Source organism: Motacilla alba, chromosome 2 (genome assembly GCF_015832195.1).
Source record: "Motacilla alba alba isolate MOTALB_02 chromosome 2, Motacilla_alba_V1.0_pri, whole genome shotgun sequence".
In the NCBI taxonomy this organism is placed as follows: Eukaryota; Metazoa; Chordata; class Aves; order Passeriformes; family Motacillidae; genus Motacilla; species Motacilla alba.
The window spans coordinates 5,202,537-5,223,590 of record NC_052017.1 but is presented as its reverse complement, the minus strand read 5'-3'; the positions used below and the strand labels follow the sequence as shown (position 1 = coordinate 5,223,590).

Sequence of the window (21,054 nt, the reverse complement as noted above, 5' to 3'; positions counted from 1 at the left end):
CAAAAAAAAAAAAGCCAAAGACCTGCCCTGTTTAATATTTCCCCTGTTTAATGCCAGCATAATCACTCAAAGAGGGTTAGATGTAACGGGAAGACAGCCAGCCAGCCAGTGTGGGGGCAGAGGGGGGGCTGCCAGTCTGCAGCTCAGGGGATGCAGTCACCTGGCAGCCTGCCCTGGAGCTGGGACTCCCTTCCCTTTCACAGGGAATTGCAAAAAATGTCAATTTTCATTACAAATGACTTTGCAAAATCTTCCACGAAATGGAGTTACCTTTCTCTGACCTGCTCTGCTCACAATTAATCCAGTTATGCAGGGGTTTAGTAAAGCTGGTGAGGGTGAGCTGAGACAGGCTGGGCTTTCACGGACCCAAGCTCAGAAGGGAAGCCCCAAGCCATCAGCCTGCTACAAAAAATGCAGGCAGGCAGGCTGTTTTGCTTAGTTTACACTTTAGCACAAGGAAGAGAAATAGCTCTAGGCAGTGCTAAGAAACTCACAGGGAGATTTTTCTTCTCTCTTTTTTTGGCAAAATTTTGCAAAATTTGCTTTGTGAAATTTCTCTCCCTGGAAAAGGAAAAAACCAAAAAAAAGAAAGAAAAAGGTGTCTCTTTGCAAAACATCCCTGTTTGCAAAATTCCTGTCTCTACCGATTGTCTAATTTCTTGATGGCACCTGGCACAGCCCTGCTCAGCCCTGGCAGGTCTACAGGAGCTGTGTTGGCAGGAGGGAAGCCAAGGGCTAAAGTTTCACTGCCTGTGGTCTGCAGAGGGGGAAGCTGATCTGCCAGAAGCAGAGTGAGGAGCAGACACCTAGACTATCCCAAGTGCCAGAGAGGGAAGTGGAGGCTTTGCCACCTGCTTTGATGGATGCAAAGGAATTTTTTCAAGTCATCTTAGAAGGTCACAAATTGTTGAGCAACAAGAAGGAATGTTGGCTGCAAAGTGAAGCTGGGGACAGTCCTGTAAGATGATTTCCAAGCTATCCTTATCTACTGCTTTCTTCAGAGGGAAAGATCATGGCTTTGGAGCAAGAGAGACCCAAAGAGATTTCTGCTTAGCACAACAACAAAGGGAGATTTGCCAAGACACACCAGTTGAGAAGCTGGAGACAGGTCCCACAGCCTACGGGAATAACCTCAACCTGCCCATGGAAGCCCAGAGCTAGAAATAACAAGGGCCAGGGTAAAGAAAAAAAAAATCTGTATGTTATATCTCATATTCTAGGACTGATACAAAATGCCTGGTTTTGCTACTACCTACCCAAATTTGCCAGAATGAGAAGCTTCTCACTAAAGGCAGGACTCCCACCTGCAGGGTCTCTGTGTGCTCCCACAGTGGTCAATGGCTACTACAGCCACAGCCCTGCAGGCCACTGTTCTCCTTATCCAAAAGCAAATGGCACCACAACATCTCATTAATGGGGCTTGAAACTGTCCATTACTTTCCACCGACTTTAAAAGGAGACAAAGACAACAGGCAGACTCCTACACTGTAAATACCTAAACTTAGGTGACATTAATCCAGCTTTGAGATACTGCAGCCTTTGTTTTTACAGAAATAAAGGGCTTTTTAACCTCTGCTGTGAGCTCCTCAAATGCAAACTTAGCAGCATCCACCTTCAAGAGTCTCCAGATCACTTTTGTTCCTATAGGATATCTCTGCTGCTACCACTACATTTTAGGGGCAGCCCCACCATGCCATAGCTAGGTGGCCTGTGCCTTTTCTAATTCAGACTCTTCTACAATTAAAAGGACTATAAACATTAAGTTTGAAAGCAGTAACACATGGCAACTTCTAAACATAACTCGGGGAGAGATGATGAAAGAAAAAGATTCCGTTTTGTTGTAACTGCAGAATTTTAGTGGCCCCCCTGGGCCATAAATTGTATCACATTGCCCTTGGTAAGTCTTTTCTGCTGTCCCTGCTGCTTGACTGTGGACTGTCCTTCTGCTTTTCTTTGGACAAGTGTGGTCTCTGCTTGCTTTGCATCTCTACACCCACCTGCTCTGGTTTGCACATTAAGTTTCACCTCACAGCATTGGCTGTGCTTTTCTCCCTGTCCCCTCTGCCCTGGGGTTTTCATAGGACCCAGCACATGCAGAAGATGCCCAACAGGCACCTTCCAGCATAGATATTAACCCATGATTAAACACAACCCCATTTCCCTCCAAGATCTTGCCTTGCTCTTTTTCTGCAAGTTTCTGTTTTAACACAAAAGTCACTATTAGTCACCAAGAACTGCTGCCTTATGGGTGCTTTACCAGAAAACCCGAATAAAGCTCATTAACCTTTCTCTTATCTCATTTCCTTAAACAGATACCTATCAGGAACAGCCCAAAACCATGGCTTTAATGGTTACTAATAACATCAGAATAGGTGAGCTTGATAAAAATAGACATTTGTTCTTCATTCAGTTCTTTTCAGAAGGAGGTGGCTGCGAGCACTTGCTTGACAAAAGCAAAGCAATGCTGGCAGTTCTCATGGCCAAAACTTTAAAAAAGCAGGAAATTCACCCCTCAGCTGGCGCTTCAAGTTCAGGCTGACTTACCAAATTGCCTATGTACAGCATGTGCTCAAACTCCTTGGTCATCTTGTAATGCTCCAGGGCCATGAAGAGCGTGTTCAGCACAATGCACAGGGTGATGGTGAGGTCGGTGAACGGGTCCATTACCACAAACTTGACAAATTTCTTGATTAAAAGCCAAAGTGGGCAGCAATCCCAAATGAGGAATTTAACAGCAAAGTGGTTCCAGCAGGGAGGACATTTCTGGTGTGATTCCTCAAGCTCTAAGTCACAAGCAGCAAAGTCACAGTCAATTCACACTGAGTTATACGACACGAGAACACTTAAAATTACTCATTACACAGAGGAAGGCCCACAAATTACCCCAAACTTTTTTTCCAAGATAAAAATATTCCTGTCCTAACAGGCTGGCAAATTACACACTTTGGGGTTTTAGCCAGTTGACCTGCACTTAGCAGACAGTGACCTGTTCTGAAAGTAAAAACCTTTTAAAAGTGTCACAGGCAAAAAGTGAGAATCACACTAAATATGTGAAGCCTAGTATTATATATAGGCTTGGATTCTTACTCTATTTTCCATTTTGCCAATTTGAAATGGATAAGAATACACTATCTTCATTTAACTTAGATTGGAATATCTATTTTTCATTCCCTGGTCACATTCTCAAAAGATCTTAAGTAATACCTTTTAAAGCAGATAAGAGATGAAAGAGCTTAAATCCAATATTTAGAGCTGATTTAAGTACTTGAGGACCAGAGTATCACTGGTTGTCAACAGAGTTTCTGTCCTTGATGTGCAATCCAAAAAAGCATTAAATATCTGATTTTTTGAAAGGCCCACAGACAAAATCAGGGAGCACATAAGCCAGTTTCAAAATGCTACTAAAAAGGTGCTTTCTAAAGGTGCTCTTAAAATATTGCCCCTAATACCACTTTTACATGCTCATTTCACCTATGCACAAAAGAATGGAAATAGCTTCCTAAGTATAATTTGTGTTAAATGGTGAAAAAAAGAAAAGTCAAAGAAGACAGTCAATGGCTAAATGACAGTGATCAGCAGAATTGCTTAATGCCTTCCTTTCCTGATTCCTTTATGGGCATGGAATGCTGTATTATGGTTTTAGTCTATATAATTAGAAGCTGCACTGATAACAGGAAAACTTCAGCCAAGGCTGTTATTTCAATCAGTTCATAAACAGCCTCCTCTCCCAAGGCAGGATGCATTTGGGACAAGGGGATATGGCCCCAAGCTGTGCCAGGGGAGCTTCAGATTGGATACTGGGAAAAAAAAATCTCTTCACTGAAAGAGTGGTTCAGCACAGATGGAGTCCCCATCCCTGGAAGTGTTCAAAAACTGAGTGGACGTGGCACTTTGCAATATGGCTTGGTGGCATGGGGGGATTCAGTCAAAGGCTGGACTTGCTGATCTTGGAGGATTTTTCCTCAGATTCTCTGATTCTTTATCCACTTTTCTTCAAAGGACAAATGAGCTGTGGTATTAGGTGTCTTCCATCAAACTTTCAAAATACCATATGGTGTCCTACTTGCACAGGTTTTGTACACACATCTACACTGCTCTGAGATCTTTGGGAAATCAAATTCCTCCCAAGAAATTACTCTTTCCAGCCTCCAAAGAGAGGGTTTGCAGGTAAAATTATTTGGAACCATGGATTTCAATGCAATTTTTTTTTTAAACTCGCCTCTGAAAGCAAAAAAGGGTTTAGAGCAGTCAATTCCTTAAGGATCTAATTTTCCAGGTAAATCTAGAACCCATGGATCTATATCCTTATTCTTCACAACATAAGCTCCTTTAAGTCCAGGTTGCTGCAAAAAGGTTTGGTTTCACCCTCTTCAGCCTCAGCCATATGTTATTTCTCTCTCCTTTTGCCAGCTTTTGTGCTCCTGGACCTTCTGAGTGAGCTGGTTCTGCTTTGTTGATCCAACTGAAAACCAATCACACAAAATGCAGGAACACAGCAAGGGAAGGAGAAGGGTAGGACTGTCGTCTTTTGGCAGTGATGTGGCATTGAAATGGTTTAAATCAATTAATAATCCACATCCTTTCTCAGTAAATATGATATTTGGAAAACACAAGATATTTAATTTTTTTTCTAATAACTGCAAAAGAAAAAGTAAAATTAGCCTCTGTTTTTTCAGCTACTGTTAGAAATTTATCAGAAAAATACAACCAGCATTGTGACGATTTTCGTCTTATTTTTAAATTTAAAAAGAAATAGGGGCTTTCTTGTCTGCAAGGCTTTGTAATGTCTGGAAAAAACAGACAGTTCTTGACTGCCCAAGAGCTAAGAGTAGAAATCAAATAAGTAAAGGGGAAGGGATTTCTGATCAGGCTGTTTAAAAGTTTGGCACAAATCTTAGAACCATGAATAGGATTAAACCCTGTGATATATTTTTTTCTGATCTGATGTTCCTCGTCAACAAGTATTCAATTTCAATGACTAATCAATGTCTGGGAGTTAGGAAACCTTTGATAAGGATTTCTTCTACACAGAATCATAGAATCATTCAGACTGGAAAAGACATTTAAGGTCACTGATTCCAGCTGTTATGCCTTGACTGCCAAGTTCACCACTAAACCACATTCCTGAGTGCCATGTCCTCTGAGTTATCCTAGCCTGGATGGTCCCTATCTCTGTGGTATAAAGGAATAAAAAATATCATTAAATAAGCAAGAATTCCAGAAGTCCAGACCTTTTAGGCATTCTTAACACATTACAAGAGAGCAAATCAGTCACAAAGCTAATTGCTAAAAACCCTACAGAAAACAAATAAAACCTTTGCAGAGTACATTAAACACTGGAACACACCAAAGCAATTATTTCCCTATTAAGAACACAGCTCTTTATTCATTCAAACACAAATATATCTTCTGGCCACAATACTGCTGAATATAACCATGGGGAGGGTAAGAAACTGAGGAAGAGGAAGGGCTTTGTGGTTTCACACTGGGCAATGTCCAGGTCCTGTCTGTAAGGTCCTGTCCATCAGTCACACTAGGCTGCAGGAGAACCCACAATTTCCCTTGCTACTGTCCTCTTGGACCGACATTTCCTGTGCTCTTAGGGGCTACCTCCTCTCTCATCCCTGTTTGCGTAGGAGACACGAGAAAGTGTAGGAAGCCCTTTCATTCTACAAGTCAAAAGATTGGGAATGCGGGGGTCTTGCTCTGAGTTGGCTCGCTGTCAATCAAACTGCAAGAGGAAAATGCAAAGTTCCTGCCTGTGGAAACCCAGAGGAGGAAAATCCTCCTGCAGCTCATGAGAAGAGCAGTGGAAGAATTGGTTGAGAAATATTTGTGTGGTTAAAGCGTCCTTCAAGCACCCTCAGATTTCGTGGTGGGACTCAAACACACACCACACTGCAGTGTCCCTGTTGTGAGAGACTTAGAGACTTTGAGGCTTTCCTCCCCCGCAGTTTGGAGGTTCTGCACATGCCAGGCTTTCCATCAGCCCCAGAGAGATGAGACACCAGCACACGTACAGTCAGTCACCCAAAACCAGCCTGGTGCTCTGCTACCCTGCACTCCAGCGAGCCCTGTGTGCATCTAACACCACGACAGCTCAGAATCTTAAATCTTACAGCTCCAATTCTGATTACATGGCATTTTCTCTGGATTTTTACAAGTCCATGGGTAAGATAAGGACTGTGCTGCCTCTTTTATAGGGGTTGCAATAACTACTCTTAGTGCCTTCTTTCAAAACTATATCAGGGTATTTTATGTTGTTTTTTTTTTTCCTGCCTTTTAACATGGATGTGGTTTTGAGCTGGGAAATTGAGGAGGTCTCTTACCTTCCAGGGCACTGGTGATGATGCTGACAGCACTCACTGCCCTCTGCCTCTGAAAGGGCTCATCTGAGTGGTCCACGGAGGGCCGGTGGGGCATTAAAAGCTGTTTCTTGCTTGCCTCGTCCGAGGGGGAGGTCTGTTTAAAGGAACACACTGGATCAGCACAGTGAAACCAAGGCAGATACTGGGTAGAAATTTCAAAACTGCCTAAGCATTAATTTTGTCATCTGAAGAGTCTAAAGCTCACTGACTTCTGAGTTAAAGGCATGCTGGTGGGGCACAGCTTTTGAAAATGGCACTTTGAGCACTTTTGGAAAATTTGTTCTGCCCTTCACCTTTATGTAAACTGTGGATGAAAATAAAGGAAGGCTTACAATGCCAGAGGAATAGCAGTGCTGCTTTCTCATGCTCTTTGCTTGTGAAAGAACGTCTGCTTAATTACATTAATTAATCCATTCTTTCTGAAATGTGTTAAGTATTTAATTATACAGCTCGAAAAGGAGAAGGGCGTGGGCAACAGCTCCATGGCAGACCTCTGATATCATACCAAGCAAACTGACTCCCCAACACATGTTTTTCCTTGTTCTGAAACACTGCCAAATCTCAGGAACATATTGTCATTGTGGTGATCTTTGGTGTTATGGATTCTGAAGCTCCATAATTAGGGGAGAGACTCAGCTTCTTTTTCTCAGGAAAAAATAAATAACCTAACCCTTGTTCTCATATTTCTCAAGGAAAAGAATGAAAAAAAATCCCTAAGAAATCAAATACCAGAAAAACAGAACTCCCAAACTGTCTTTGTTTAATGTCTCATTTTAAATTAGTTTTATTCTTTTTGTAGGCTTGGGTTTCTGAAGTCAGACAGAAATACAGTATGGCTGAAGACACACACTGCATGAAACACTTTATACTGTCAGCTCACAGGAGCAAGATGTTAAGGCTTTTATTATTACAAGCTCCCACTTCATATAGAGAACAAATCCCTCTCAGTTTACTCCTCCAGATCCCACACAGGTGGAAAGAAAAGTGGTTGAGGTGCAAGAATCTGGGAAAGCCAGGTTTAACAACATTCTCTGTCAAAGACCTCCTGGTTGAGACCCTCAGTTTCCCGAAATAAATGTTTAACAGCCCCTGCCCTGGTCCTCGAGCATCCAGGCTGTGAGGCCAGAAACACTGTATAACAAGACAGGTGTAGATGGATGGATCCAGATGGCTCTTGTGTTATAGCTCAAGGAAGCAGGAAATGAGAAGAAATCCCTACAAAGATGAGAACCTCTGGTTGATTCAGATATCAGAGTAGCTGCTTTAGTTTCTCCATAGACAAATGAGCTACAGGAATTAAATTCAGTCTTCTGGATCTTCTCATCACTTGGGTCTGCAATGGCCCTGACCCCCTGATCAGCACCTGGAATGCCAACTGAGGTGTGCCAAAAGCAGCAGCTCCACAGCTCTGCTGTTTGTGCCCGGGGACCCAGGATCCCTCCTCTTCAGCATTTCTCTACCAAAAATGCTCTTCAAGAAAGGCAATTCCACAAGAAAAGCAGGAAATGAAGGTGCTGAAGCTCTACAAGCTGTCTTTCTGGACTGTGACCTCTTCAGGGCAGGAGATATCCCCAGCAAAGGGCAAAGATGTTTGGCCACTGGTTGACCATGAAAATTATAACCAGGATGCTGGTCCCCGGCCACTTCAAGCACTGCAGTTAAAAACACCAATCACTGCAAGGCCAGAGTAAGGACTTTGAAAGCAAGCACTTAAAACATTAGCTGGGCAAGAAAAGCAGTAATGCTTCAAAATGGCCTTTATTTCCCTCCTAAAATGTCCTTTTAAAGAAAAACTCAACTGAATCTGCTCATTGCCCATTGAGTTACTGACTAAGTAATCTCAGAAGGAAAGTTATAATCAGAAATTCTTCAAAGAGAATCGTGCACAACAAGAAAACACTCTCTCCTTGGCTTAGGAGCCAGGGAATACCAGGAATGGTGTTTCAGATGCATTAGTTTGCTTGATTTCCTTCACCTCAAAAACATCCAATAAAAACCAATGAAACAACAAATGTTTTATTAATGAAGAAAGCATCTACAAAATTGCATAATCATTCACAGCAGTTTGGAATACATAACAAATACATGGTACCAAAAAGAAATAGCTAGACAGGACGAAAGAAAACAGGAGGGAGACAATTTTTTAAATAGAATAAATTTAAACCAAAAAAAAGAAAAGAAAAGAAAAGAAAAGAAAAAGAGGAAAAAAACGCCAAACCACAAGTTTGCCTTTGTAAAACGAACCATAAGAAAACCTGAAATTTCAAATCTCTGTGGATTATTTCAGTCTGTTTAAACTCTAATATCACTCCATCCTTTCTGACCTAAAACATAGGAAGTACCAGTAACATGTCATCAGACAGCCTCATTCCCAAGAGTCCTTCACCTGAAAGCCACCTTTTATTTACAAGTGCAAAGTGGTAGAAATCCAAAGGAAAAACATTCACAGGTTCATTCTTCCTATTTTTTTAAAATTTACTTAACAGAACCAAGCCCCTGTTCCCTGCCAGCCCCCTGGCACCAGGCACACAGCAGAGGTTCATCCCTAGAGCCAGGACACAGAGTGTGGCAGGCAGTGCCACCGGGCAAAGATTTGCCAACAGAGCAGTAAATCCAGCACGTAGCCACGTTGTCACTTACTAGGAAGAATTTTTCCAGGAAAGAAAGTTTCCATCCAGGTGAATCGCTTAAAATTAGTAAAGCTGCTTAAGGAAGGTCATAAGCTTTCACCCTATGTAAAGAATAGTTATGTGTGGGTTTGGGTTTGTACTATTATTATTTGTTTTAGAATAGAGATGCCTAATAGTCACACAAGGAACCGGCAGCTTTTGCACTGTGAGACAGAAACAATTCCAGGAACTGGACAAGCAGGTGGCATAAAGGCTATTATGATCTCTGAGAGAACACACACAAGCACAGTTTCTCATTGTACTTATATTTCTATAGAAATTAAGCATAAAATAACAGCAGTCTCCACAGTTATGCAAGGAGTATCCCTAGGATCCAGATGAGAAATCACAATGGAGTTAAACATAGGAACCTCCAGCAGGAAAAGATTATTTGTGCTGCCCCCTGATTGACTGGAAAAGTTCCTCCTTTGGATTAGCTAAATTCTATAGAGACAAATATACTATCCAGTAATTTACATGTAAATGAGGATGCATAAAAGAGATATTTTCTTCTCACTGCCTACAGTTTTGAACTATGTCAAAAGGATTATGTGAAGATGGGCTTAAACATAGCAGCATTTTTAAAGATCATTTTTGGGAAGCAGGACAGGTTTAATTTTACTTGTACACTGCAAAATTTTTCAAGCAGAAAAAGGTGGGCAAGCCACACCATGAGCAATGGACCCAGAAAGGCACCAGCACAAATGTATAATGAAATTGGAGGTGGCCATAATACAGCACAGCATTAAAAAGAAACCATCTAATTTTGGGGATGCCTGAATATTTAAAGAGATGCACCTTAAACTAAAGCAGTTTGAAATATTTGTACCAAACCAGAGCGATTTACACTTAGAATGTACAAAAACAAAGTTTGAAATGAGCAGAAACAGAGCTGTGGTGACAACTCTGTGTGACAGCATCAGAGGGAGCTTTTATCCACATAACTTATTGGAGGACTTTTGGATGACTTGTTCTGTTGACCTTTATTTCTGAACATGGAAACTGCTAACACTTTCCCTTTTCACCAGTCCTGTGCCAAAGCAAAAAGTGAAAGAGAGAAATTTTACCTCAGGGTGATTTTAGGATGAACATGAAAACCTCAAACCATTGTGGTCAGCAAAAGCCTTTTATGCTTAGCTGAAACAAAAAGCAAGGTCTTTTTGTTTGGTTTTTTTTTCTTTTTAAAATAATATCACAAAAAATAATATCATCTAAAGATAAATTCCTAAATCTTTATTTCAGTCCCTTGATAAACAGCTTGGCCCCTCTCCAGGTGTTTTCCCTCCTGCCAATCTAGCAATGCTCAGCATTTCAAGTTTCTTAGAAAAGAAAGCATAAGTGTGACCAAGAAGAAATTCCAGAAAGGCTGTGTGTGCAAGAGGGTGTCCCTAGGTTACTCCAGCCTCGCTGTCCATCCCAAAACCATGTCACAGGCTGCCCTGCCCTGCTCCTGGACTGATGGGAAGCTCTGGTGAGGAGGTGCCCCAGGGAGAGCAAAGCAGTGGGGATCACCACCTAACAGCCAGTGCCCACTTGGAAACCACCCCTCCTTCAGTCCTGCATCCATTTTTCTTCCACTTCCCACCTCTGGAACAATTGCAAAGTCAGGTTAAATTAAAAATCTTGTGATTTTCCCTGGACTGTTACACGAAAGGCTCCAGTTGGATTTAAGAGGCAAGAAGAGATGGTGTTTTTTGTGTTCCTTAACCCTCTAGAAGTTCTTGACAGCCACAGGTGAGATCTCACTCAGCCTCATCAGAATCCATGGATAAATTGAGCTCCAGGTAGGAGCTCATTAACTAAATCAAATTCTGCCCAAGCATATCAATACCTTGTGAAGGGAGGTGTTAGTCTAACCTCTTAACTAAGAAACACCAAGACACAACAGAGCAATGCAAAGCCACAAATAAATACTGCAGGAAGGTGCAGAACAACCTTTAGGTGGCTGTGTGCCCTGAAGTTATTTAGATAATATATAGATTTTCTCTAAATAAGGCAAAAGCCAAAATGTCACCCAGCAATCAGCAGGAACATAAAAATGTATCATTTTTCAAAACTCACCGTTTCAGGTCAAGGCAAAAAAAATTAGGATTTCTAGCATAATCACCAGGTCCTGCTTATGTCTTATTTACACTGGGGTAAGTTTGATAAAATCAGCAGCTGCACCACATGAAGAAAGCTGGTGGGAGAACAGGACAGCTCTGACAGAGTCCCCTGCATTTCCAGAAGAGTGACAAGGACTTGCCATGGATTTCCTGGCACACTCTCCTTGCACCCCTCAGACTTGACCACCTGTTGCTCTTCCCCTCCAGGTGACAGCTGCCAGATCCTGACCTGGTTTTGTGAAGGGTTTTTGCAGACCACACTTTCATATTGCACCACTTTGCTCTCCCTACCACCTCTGCAGGCTTTCTGGCTGGAACCCTCACAGCACAGAACCCTCTGTGCAGCTCCCCACGAGCTCCCCAGCCTCTTTCTAACTAAAAACAACTCCTTGTGGGAAATCTCTTGTGGCATGGGGACACCCATGGGTGTTGCAAAGTGTGCAGAAATGCTCAGGCTCCTTGTAGAGGGTAGGATGTCCTCCTCTTGCTCAGGTACTGAAGCCCCTGGGGACTTTCAGGACTACTTTGATGCAGAGGAGCTCATGGGCAGGTGGCTGCTCGGCATGGACCATGCTGACCAGGGTCAGCAAACCTGATGGCCATCAAGGCTGCCTCAGCTGATGAGACTGATGGGCTCTAGCACCATCCATTGAGATAACCCAAAATCTTTCCTTTTTCCTCAGCTGGATTTAGGAATTAGGGAGACGAGATGGACAGTGAAAACACACTTGGTTTCTCATGGAAACCCACTCATCCATTCGTGCCAAGCAGCCAAGGCCATCTGAAGAGCATTTGAAACTGGATTTTTTATCTTACATGCTTTTCTGCAGCCAAGTGCCAGGACGTCACTCCTCTGAGTCACCAGCCTGAGTAGTGGGATAAGCTGCTGCAGCCACTTCTCTCTTGGGAGAGGGCAGCTGAACTGCACAGATGTTTTCATGTCAGCTCAGCTGCCACCTGCAGCATTCCCATGGGGAAATGGCCCTTGGCTGGGACGGGGCAGCAGTTGCAATGACACAAAAGCATGGAAGTTGCTCATTGCCGTCCCAACCCAACCAATTTGCCTGGGCAAAACTGTTCAGGGTGAATGTTGCTAAAGCTGATCAGGCTAAAATGCTCAAAAGTGGTTAGTGACTGTTTGTGCTCTCCTGGAGAAACCTGAGGAGGACCCACACTGGAATAATTTGTGACGGCTACGGGCTAAGTCATTATTTGTGACTGAAGGTCTACAGGTTGGAAATGCAAAACCAGAGTTTGATGTTTGTTCTTTTAAATGATATTGTCTTTTAAATCAGAAGTGCTCCTCCAAGCTTTCCCCAAATCAGAATTCAGTGATCTGCCCCCTTTATTAGCAGTCTGATGGGTGTGTGTTGTGCTCATCCGATACTACTCAGCATCACGGAGTGACCTAAAAAAGTGCATCCTCAAAAATCTAATGCTGTAAATTGTGGGTTTTTTCAGCTCCATCTACAGCTCCAGGTGTTCTATTTGCTTGAGCAAAGCCACAGTTACACCTCAGGAAGCTGCAAGTCAGGGCTGAAGCCGTGTTACAATGATGCATTTTCATGGACTGGCCCTTCATTTCTTGCTCATGGAAGACACAACAGATAGCCCAGGTGGGTCCTTTTCTACCATGGGCTCACACTTGCTCAAAATAAATAACAGCAGAAGGGTCAGTGAGGTTAATGAGGTAACTGCAACATCTTTCTTTCTTTCTACCTTTCCCAAACATATAAAGAGACTGTAAAAAGAAACCAGAGCTGCTAACATAGAACAGATTCACCTACAAATTTTAACATGAAAAAGGTGAATATCATCAAATGCAAAGCCAAGAAAAGTGCTGATTTATCTCCAAGCATGCTGAGGGGTCAGATTTGCTATTTCCTTGTGCCTGAGCCACAGCTGAGGCTGCACGTTTGTGCCCAGTGCTTATCCCTGCAGTGAATACATCTGTACAGCAATGGGCCCCTCGCCAATTAGCCTTTAACTCCCGCTCACATTTTCTGGATAGATTAGATACCAAACCTGTTTTGCAAAAAACACAACATCCTTCACATTGCATCACTGGACGAGCATCTGTTACTGTAGTGCCTGGGTGTTGTTTCCTAGATGGCCAGGGAAGAGCCAAGGGAGCTCACCCACCCCAGCCATTCCATTTCCAACATCCATTTATTCAAAAGGCAGGAAGCAGACAAATGAAAATAAATGCCAGCAGAGCTCAGAGCCTCCCTGTCACCTCAGGACCCACTCCTGTAAAATACTGATATTTTCTGTGAAGGGTTGAGTGCTCTTGTGCTTTGCTAAGCTTTTTTTGACAGCTGGGACAGCCTCAGCAGCCTGCAGAGCTGCTTTCCTTACAGAGAAAAAGGGGACATCCTCTACTCATCTGCTGAGGTCATACAACTTTGGTTCAGAATTTTTTTTTTTAACAGACTCAAAAATTTTCTTCCCCAGCTCCTTTAATACACACTTTTTTTTTTCTTTTTTCTTTTTTCTTTTTTTTTAACAAAGCTAAATCCAGTAAAACTTCCCTATCAACAGCATTTCTGTCGTTTACAGAATTGTCTCAACACTGGTCATCCTCGTCCACAGAGAGTAAAAGTGGGATTACCAAAGTCCTAAATGAAGGAAGATGTGAACATCCGAAAAAGCAGCAACAGTCTCAAAACTGTCAACAAAACAGATAATTCTCACACCAACCAGTTTCCCACATGTAGCTTGGCCCCTTCTCTCATGAGTGGTGTGAGAGTCTATTTGCAGAACTACAGGGAATGCCCAGATAGGTGAGGAAAAAAATTCAGTCCAAACCCTGAAAGGAATAAAGCTGCTTGGCTCCAGAGAAAAAAACTGCTTCTCAATTTACTGATAATCTGACACCACAGCTGGGATCCATCACACTCACCTTTCTCTTTAGGAGATACCTTGGCTAATACATGTTATAATCACATTTGCTTTTTTTTTTCCCCACCAACATAACCTGGTTTTGGCACCTTGTTACCCTGAGTGGGCTTTATCTCACCTAATGTAAGACTTGTGGTTAAAGTGAACAGAAAAAGGCACTTCCAAGGAGAGAGATTATTCTGGTCTGTTTTTGATCCCTAAAATGAAATTAATCCTGCCCACACTGAGTGTAGTAGTGACCTCCATAATTTAAAGACTGTTGAGAGTGACGAACTTCAATGCAGATTATCTACATCAGAAAAGATAAATTCCCACTGTCTCAAACTAGCAACCTGTCCAGATTGCTCTGCCTGTGGAGCAGCTATTTCCAAAAACACCATCTCATGGTGTTGCTCTGCAACAAAGATGCTGGCAATCTACAAGAGGGCTGAAATCTGTTGATCATCTGCTCATATTTCCTGGGTGTTATTTGAACTGGATGCCAAATCTTTCTGGGAACTACCTTTGGACTGAAAGAACAGCCCTCCTCAAGCAGCTCAAGAGAAGACCAGAGGTCAGACGCAAACAGAGACCAACCAGCAAGAGAAAACACAGTCTCAAGATGGAAAGATTCACAGAATCATTTAAAAACCATAACTTTCTATCCACCAGACAATGTCAGGTATTCGAAAGTCAAAAGAAATCAAGTTTGAAACTGTCCCTTCAAGAAAAGGAAGTCTCTGTCAAACTCAAGATTTAGGTATTTGCCTCCTGACAGCTCTGAAGAGAAAATCTCACCAGAAGGCATGAACCTTCCTGATGAGGCACCAGGCACACATTTCTCTGTGAATTAACTCATTGTGATCCCACCCTGCCTGGAATGGTGGATCTGGGTTTCTCACCGTAGACTCCACATGGTGTAAATAAATTACAGCAATCTCCAACAACATTTAGAAGGAAACGAGAGCGCGAATCACATACAAAAGTTATAAAGTACTCACCAGGTCGCCTGTCCCAGGCTTTTCCATAATAACTGGGGGGAGCAGTAACCCTGCAGGAGAAGTAGGGTCTGGGTGGAGTGCCCCGGTGCCTCCTCCTATCAGGGAAACCACACCATTGCAATCCACTGAGCTGTTCCTTTTGCCCGTCTGGGTGTAGTTGGGAGTGGTAGGGTGAGAACTATGGCTCACTTGACTTTGCACACTTGGACGCCTCCCAGATCTTGGAATTAAGAGAGAGCCCCGGTGGCTTTCATTTTCCCCAGCGATGCTGATCTCATCATCGGCAAAATCTGTCTCGGAGCAAGTGTCTCTGCCACGGAGTCGGAAACTGAAAACGCTTCCGTGGCTCGTTCTGCGCTTCACCAAGTTTGCACTGGGACCATAACTAATGCCAAGGAGAGTCTGGAAACCCCCAGAAAGGAAAAAGGGGAAAGAGAAACAACATTTTGCAACACGTTTTTCAGGAGCGAGGAAGTTCTGGGGGAGAGCAGTAAGTTCCATTTTAAACCAAGTGCTTCAGAGAAAGAGAGACTTAATTACAGGTATTCAGACTCCACAAAGTTAAGAGGTTGGACAGTCATTCCTATCCTTTAGGTATTTGTCTAAGGCTTGGCAATTAAAGATGTACTGAAATAGGAAGGGTCAAGGTGGCATTCAGCTCACAGCGTGAAACTTCCTTTGCTTCTACTCCCCCCCATGGGACAAGTGCCAGAGGACCTGGGAAGGCAGCACAAGGAGTGGAAGACAGGAGCAGGGAAGGGGATCCAGCTCCAATCTACTGCATTATCACATATCTTCATAACAGCTAGGGAAGGAACAGTGCAGTGGGAGAAGAATAGATAAAGAAATAGGGCAGGAAATGAACTGCAGGGAAAATGAGAAGAAGTGGGAAGAAGAAGAAGCAGAATACGACGGAAGAAGGTGATAAAAGAAAAAGAAAAAAAAACCAAAAAACAAACCAAGAGCAAGAAGAGGGATATGGTTTATTAGTTTGTAAAATGATTATCTCATTGCACATGGCTGCTTAAGGGCTAGGTAACCTCAGCACACAGCAGTCTCCCTCACTTAAATATCAGCCTTGACGATCCACTCTGACGTCAGTTCATGAGACTGCAACTCTGCCAGAGCATCAGCAAGATGTAGCCAAGGACTAAACACACCTAAAATCTGGCAGAGCAAAAAGGATCTTCAGAAAACGTGTAAGGAATTCAACTCTATCCCTTTCTCTTCTCTCTAAAGAGGAAATTACTGGAGTAAGAGCATTTAGGCAGAACATATTTTTGAATTTATGCCTGCACAGAATTTCCAGCTTCTTCAGAACTTTCCCATGAGCCAAGTATCTATGAAGAGAGGTCAGATTGCCACAGCACCCACAAACCAGACAAATCAAATTAAGCCTGATTTCATACTGTGCTGTAGCTTACACCACTGAGTTTTGTAATGATGCTATTTAGTGACGCTGGTACATGGAGGAGTACAAAACCAAGGCTCTTTCTAACTAAAAACAACCTTTTTGGATTGCTACCAAATTTCAGCTGGTCAAAAATCCATGCCTGGGTTTCCACGGCACAGTCATTGAGACTGATTTCTGATGGCAACACACTTCCAGCTGCTAAGATAGCATCTGAATGATGACTCAGCCTTATTCCCTCCAACCATGCCAGACACAGCCTTGCAGAGAAGATTTACTATAAGCTTTGAAATGTGTCTCCCATGCCTCTCATGCATATGACATCCAGGGGCGAAAAGTGAAAAAAAGGAATATTAATCTGAGAAATAAACTGAAAATGCACAGCTCCAATCCATGGTGCTTCTGGCACGTGGTGTCCTGAAACCTACCCAGAATGAAGCTAAAGAGCAATTCTGGGTTTAGAAAAGGTGCGATTTGTTACGCAATCCTCTTAACCAATGAGACGGCAACGCAAACAATTGGATTAAAAAATGCATGTCAGCTACAGAAATCCAGCTCTGGGTAAATTTTTTGAGCTGGGGAGTCATTAATTGGTCACATTTACTTACACCACTTACATGTTTTCTATGAGGTTTTTATGGCTGCCAAGGATCCCTAAATTCACTGACAACAAAATAGAGAAGGACTTAGCCCATTACATGGCTATTCAAAACAACAAAACAAACTGATTTAAACTTTGCCCTCAGTTAAACAAAGACAAATTATCTGGAGCTATTTATGATCCCTTGATACATACAGCATGGGCAGATTCATATTCATGCATGTCAGGAACATTTACATAAAACCTTATTTAATAACACTGTCACTCTGTTTTTCTTCCCTGCAATTGAAAGTAGAAACAAGTGCCACAAAGTTTTGACTTGGAGGCAACTAGCAAAAGAATATAAAAATGTTAATAATGTCTTTGTATAATATTTAAAAAGCCCTCAGAGACAAGTTTCCTCCTTTTCTCCTCCTCTCTTTTATTTTTAAGCCTCGTAGGTTTCCACTAAGATATTTTTTTATCTGTAGTAGGGATAGGATAGATATAATCAGATGAATGAAAGAAAATAAACCAGATCGAGGGTAATCTTGAGGCAAAAAAAAGGAAAAAATTGAAAAAAACAGGATTATAAAATGTTTAATGGGCATTTTAAATTCATTTTAAAAATAAAGTGATAATGTGTTTCCTCCCACTGTTCTAGCACAGACTGTATGCTGTAACTGCTGTCTTAATATCAGTTATGATATTAAAGACCTGTTTCTTCTAAAAGTTTCACTTTAAATTGCCTTGCTCAGAGCCTGGCCTTTCCAGGAAAGTACAGTGTGGAACAAGTGATGTTTCAGACCATGGCTTACCATCCTCCTTTGACCATCATCATAGTCACACTTGGGATTCCTTTGGTCTTCCCCATACTCGTCTGTCCCCAAAGATTTCTTTTTCTTTCTCTTATTTCTTCTTTCTTTTGCGCTTTTAGGTGACATTTCCAATGAGCTGAGTGACATTGAATCAATTCCTTTAGCTGCTAATGCCTAAACCAGAAGATTGTAGAAGGTATAAATATTGTAATTTCAGGATTTCAGTGAAAACTACTACTGCTCAGAAATTAGTTTTCATTTTAAATTTTAAGGTTGCATAGGAGAGACATTAAACATTTCTGGAGATAAGCAATCATAAAACTTAGGAATGGCTGCATAAAAGGATGGTTTTTATGTGGAGCTCCCACACAAGACTGTTTGACATATCATGAAGGAACAGCCTGTGTGCACACGCCGTGCACATATCTCTGGACTAACGCTTCTGGTGTCAGGCAAAGAAAAATCTCAAGCTGGGGAACCTCAGATTAAAGTCCCCCTGGACCTCAGCCCCTTGAAGGGCTGGCCAGGAGGGCAGCCCAGCTGGCTGCTGGGATTTTCCCTCCCTGCACAGAGGGATGCCAGGAGCAGCAGGCAGCTCAGCTGGCACGTTTCTGTAAACACTTATCCCCATCTCAGCGCAGGCAGCTGCGACCAGAGATGCAAAGAAAGAGCCACGGGTTTAACTGGAGAAAAGGTGGCCTTTGCTGTGCCATGTGCTTCCGTGCTGTGCTGGCTATCTGCTGGGATCTCTGCAGGAGCAGGCTGATAACACACCAGCTGCTGGGAGCCCTGCAGAAGCCCAATTCCAAAGCCTGAGCACCAAAACCACAGCCCTGGAAGCAAATGAGCAGCCAGAAGGAAGGATCAACAGGAGCTGGGGCTCTGTCCCCAGCACAGGCAGGAGGAATGAGGGGACTCTGGGCACAAGGATCAGGTTTGGAGGTGCTGGAGAACCAGTGGTGGCCACATCAGTGGCCTGGAGAGCAGCCCAATGCAGAGCCCCCAGGTGAAACACCTGAAGAGAGTGAATTGTTAAAAAAAGTCTCTCCCGGTTCCCCAGAACAGAAGAAACAGATGAATCCTCAGTGCTATTGTCTGTAAGCCACTAGAATCAAACAGGCAATCATCTCTCCACTGCAAAATACTCCCTTCCTCCCACAGGCATCAGTCCAAGGAAAGTGAAGGCACTTAACAGCCGTGTAAAGAATCAATCATGTATTTCAAGGAGTAGCGGTCGCTCTATCAAGCTGAGAGCACAACAAAACTTAATTCCTGTGGGAAATATCTTTCATAAGCAAGCTGCTTAGAGCAGAGAGGAGGAGAGCTCAGACACTGGTCTAGGTTGTTTTTGTTGGTTTGTTGGGGGTTTTTTTTGAGTCAATTGATTTAATTGCTATACTGAAGTGCTTTCTCTTCATAAAGATTTGGCAAGTCTTTTGGTGTTAAGCTCAGATTTAGGAATGTGTTAGACCAATTGTATAAATTGACTGATAGTCCCCAAGCAGGTCTATCAATTATATTTCTGCTCTCTTTATACTGCACATCATAAAAGCTGGCCTGAACAGTTTTGGTTTTCATTTTTGATTGCTGTCATATTTTGTTGATCTAAAAAACATTACAGGTTGTGCTACTAAGCATGTTGTACTCATACTGCAAAATCAGCTAATTTTTTGTTTCTTATAATTTTCTTACCTTTTGCTTGAATTGTTTCTGTGCTCAATACCTTTCTCAGATACTGAAAAAGGATTTGGACTGAATTGTTCCTCATGGCATGGAGGACCATAGAATCATAGTACAGCTTGTGTTGGAAGGGAGCTTAGAGTCCATCCAACCCCGTGCCATGGGCAGGGACACTTTACCAGATTCCCCAGTGCTCCATCCAGCCTGGGCCCGAGGATGTCCCCATGTCCTGCCTATCCACCTGCTCTGTTTGGGCTCCTGTGGCTGGACCTTGTCCTGCTCCTCAGGCACTGCAGACCTTAACCCACTGCAACAACTCCAGGGGCAGGAAAGGTGTGTGGGACCAGGCATACCTGGCAAGGACATGTGATGGCTGAAGGATGGGAGGAAGGCTTAGCTCACATGAGCACTGATATGAGGATTATGCAAAAGAGAGCTCTTGAGGCAAGAATTTAGTGGTACAGTGAGAAAGTAAAAACCAAGACCTTGACTGAGGTTTGGAGAACCTCAGATTAAAATTGAGTATCTCTAACTCGGGTGAGATATCTCAGAAGGACATCTGAAAGCTCCACGGTGCAGCCACCCAATTCCCTTTCCTGAGCCTCTCCTTCCAAATGTCTACTTTGAGATGCCAGGAGTTGATTTGCAGAATTACTGGACTTCATTAGTGAACATCATGGACCCAAATCACTCCACTCCTGAACTTCCTTCCCACAAAACTAGGATAATACTCCAGGAGAATTATCTGCAAATACAAAGGAGCATTTTTGAAGCACATGGAGTCTGAGCAGTGGCAAGAGGCCCTGAAAAACCTTGGAGGATATTAGTCACTTCCCCTTCCAAGCAGGCTTTGACTGCCTGAGCTGGGAAGTCTGCTCGAGCTGCCTTAAGGCAACAGAACAAATGATGAGAATGCAAAGAGCTGCTCTTGAGTCATGTACTGTCCACCCTTTGCACTGAACAGGGCACAGGGAAGATGAGAAATGGTTGGCTGAAGAAAAGACTCTATTATGAAGCATATAAACAAATGGGAGAAATTCAGATTTTCAGGGGCAACTTTGTTTCTTGACACATTATGCTTTCTGGGCTTAATGTTCCTTTTTTTTGTGTACACACAGGCTTAATTGAAATCAAAGCCTTCAAAATGAAATTCTTAAATATATTTAATTATAGTTGGGGCTACCAAAGTTGACTGTTATTAGGAAGAGCTCAGCTGGAGTCAATACACATGAAAATTTGTACAAAATAGGTACAAGCTGGAGCTCAGTTTGTTCCCTTAGGTTACGGCAGAGTTACTCTGTTGAAAGTGGCTGTATATGGACTAAATTGCATTTACCTATTACTTAAACTATCAAAGAGGATCTTTAAAAGGACTTAAATGATTCATAAGCCACTACTAGCACTTTGTCAAGAGTGAATTGCATTTTCTATTTTCTTTCCAAGGATTTAAATGGGCTTTGGATTAGGCCCTGAAGCCATATGTACCCAAAAGAAAATTATGTATATTAGTTTATATTGTGTTTCAAGGATTTATTTCTCTGA

General features: G+C 42.6%; 1 protein-coding gene across 6 annotated transcripts in view; it reads right to left on the bottom strand.

The window, feature by feature from the left end:
• The window catches only part of LOC119698372 (sodium channel protein type 5 subunit alpha-like), a 215,350-nt gene that overhangs the window by 99,834 nt on the left and 94,462 nt on the right, over positions 1–21,054 (bottom strand). For 5 of the 6 annotated variants that reach the window (XM_038130203.1, XM_038130206.1, XM_038130207.1 and 2 more), the window contains exons 11-14: positions 17,833–18,006; positions 15,024–15,425; positions 6,330–6,462; positions 2,545–2,783 (exon numbers count right to left, since the gene is read on the bottom strand). In XM_038130203.1, coding sequence (XP_037986131.1) covers positions 2,545–2,783; positions 6,330–6,462; positions 15,024–15,425; positions 17,833–18,006 — 948 coding nt within the window. The remainder of the gene's footprint in view (positions 1–2,544; positions 2,784–6,329; positions 6,463–15,023; positions 15,426–17,832; positions 18,007–21,054) is intronic. The other variant, XM_038130208.1, reaches the window with a different exon arrangement.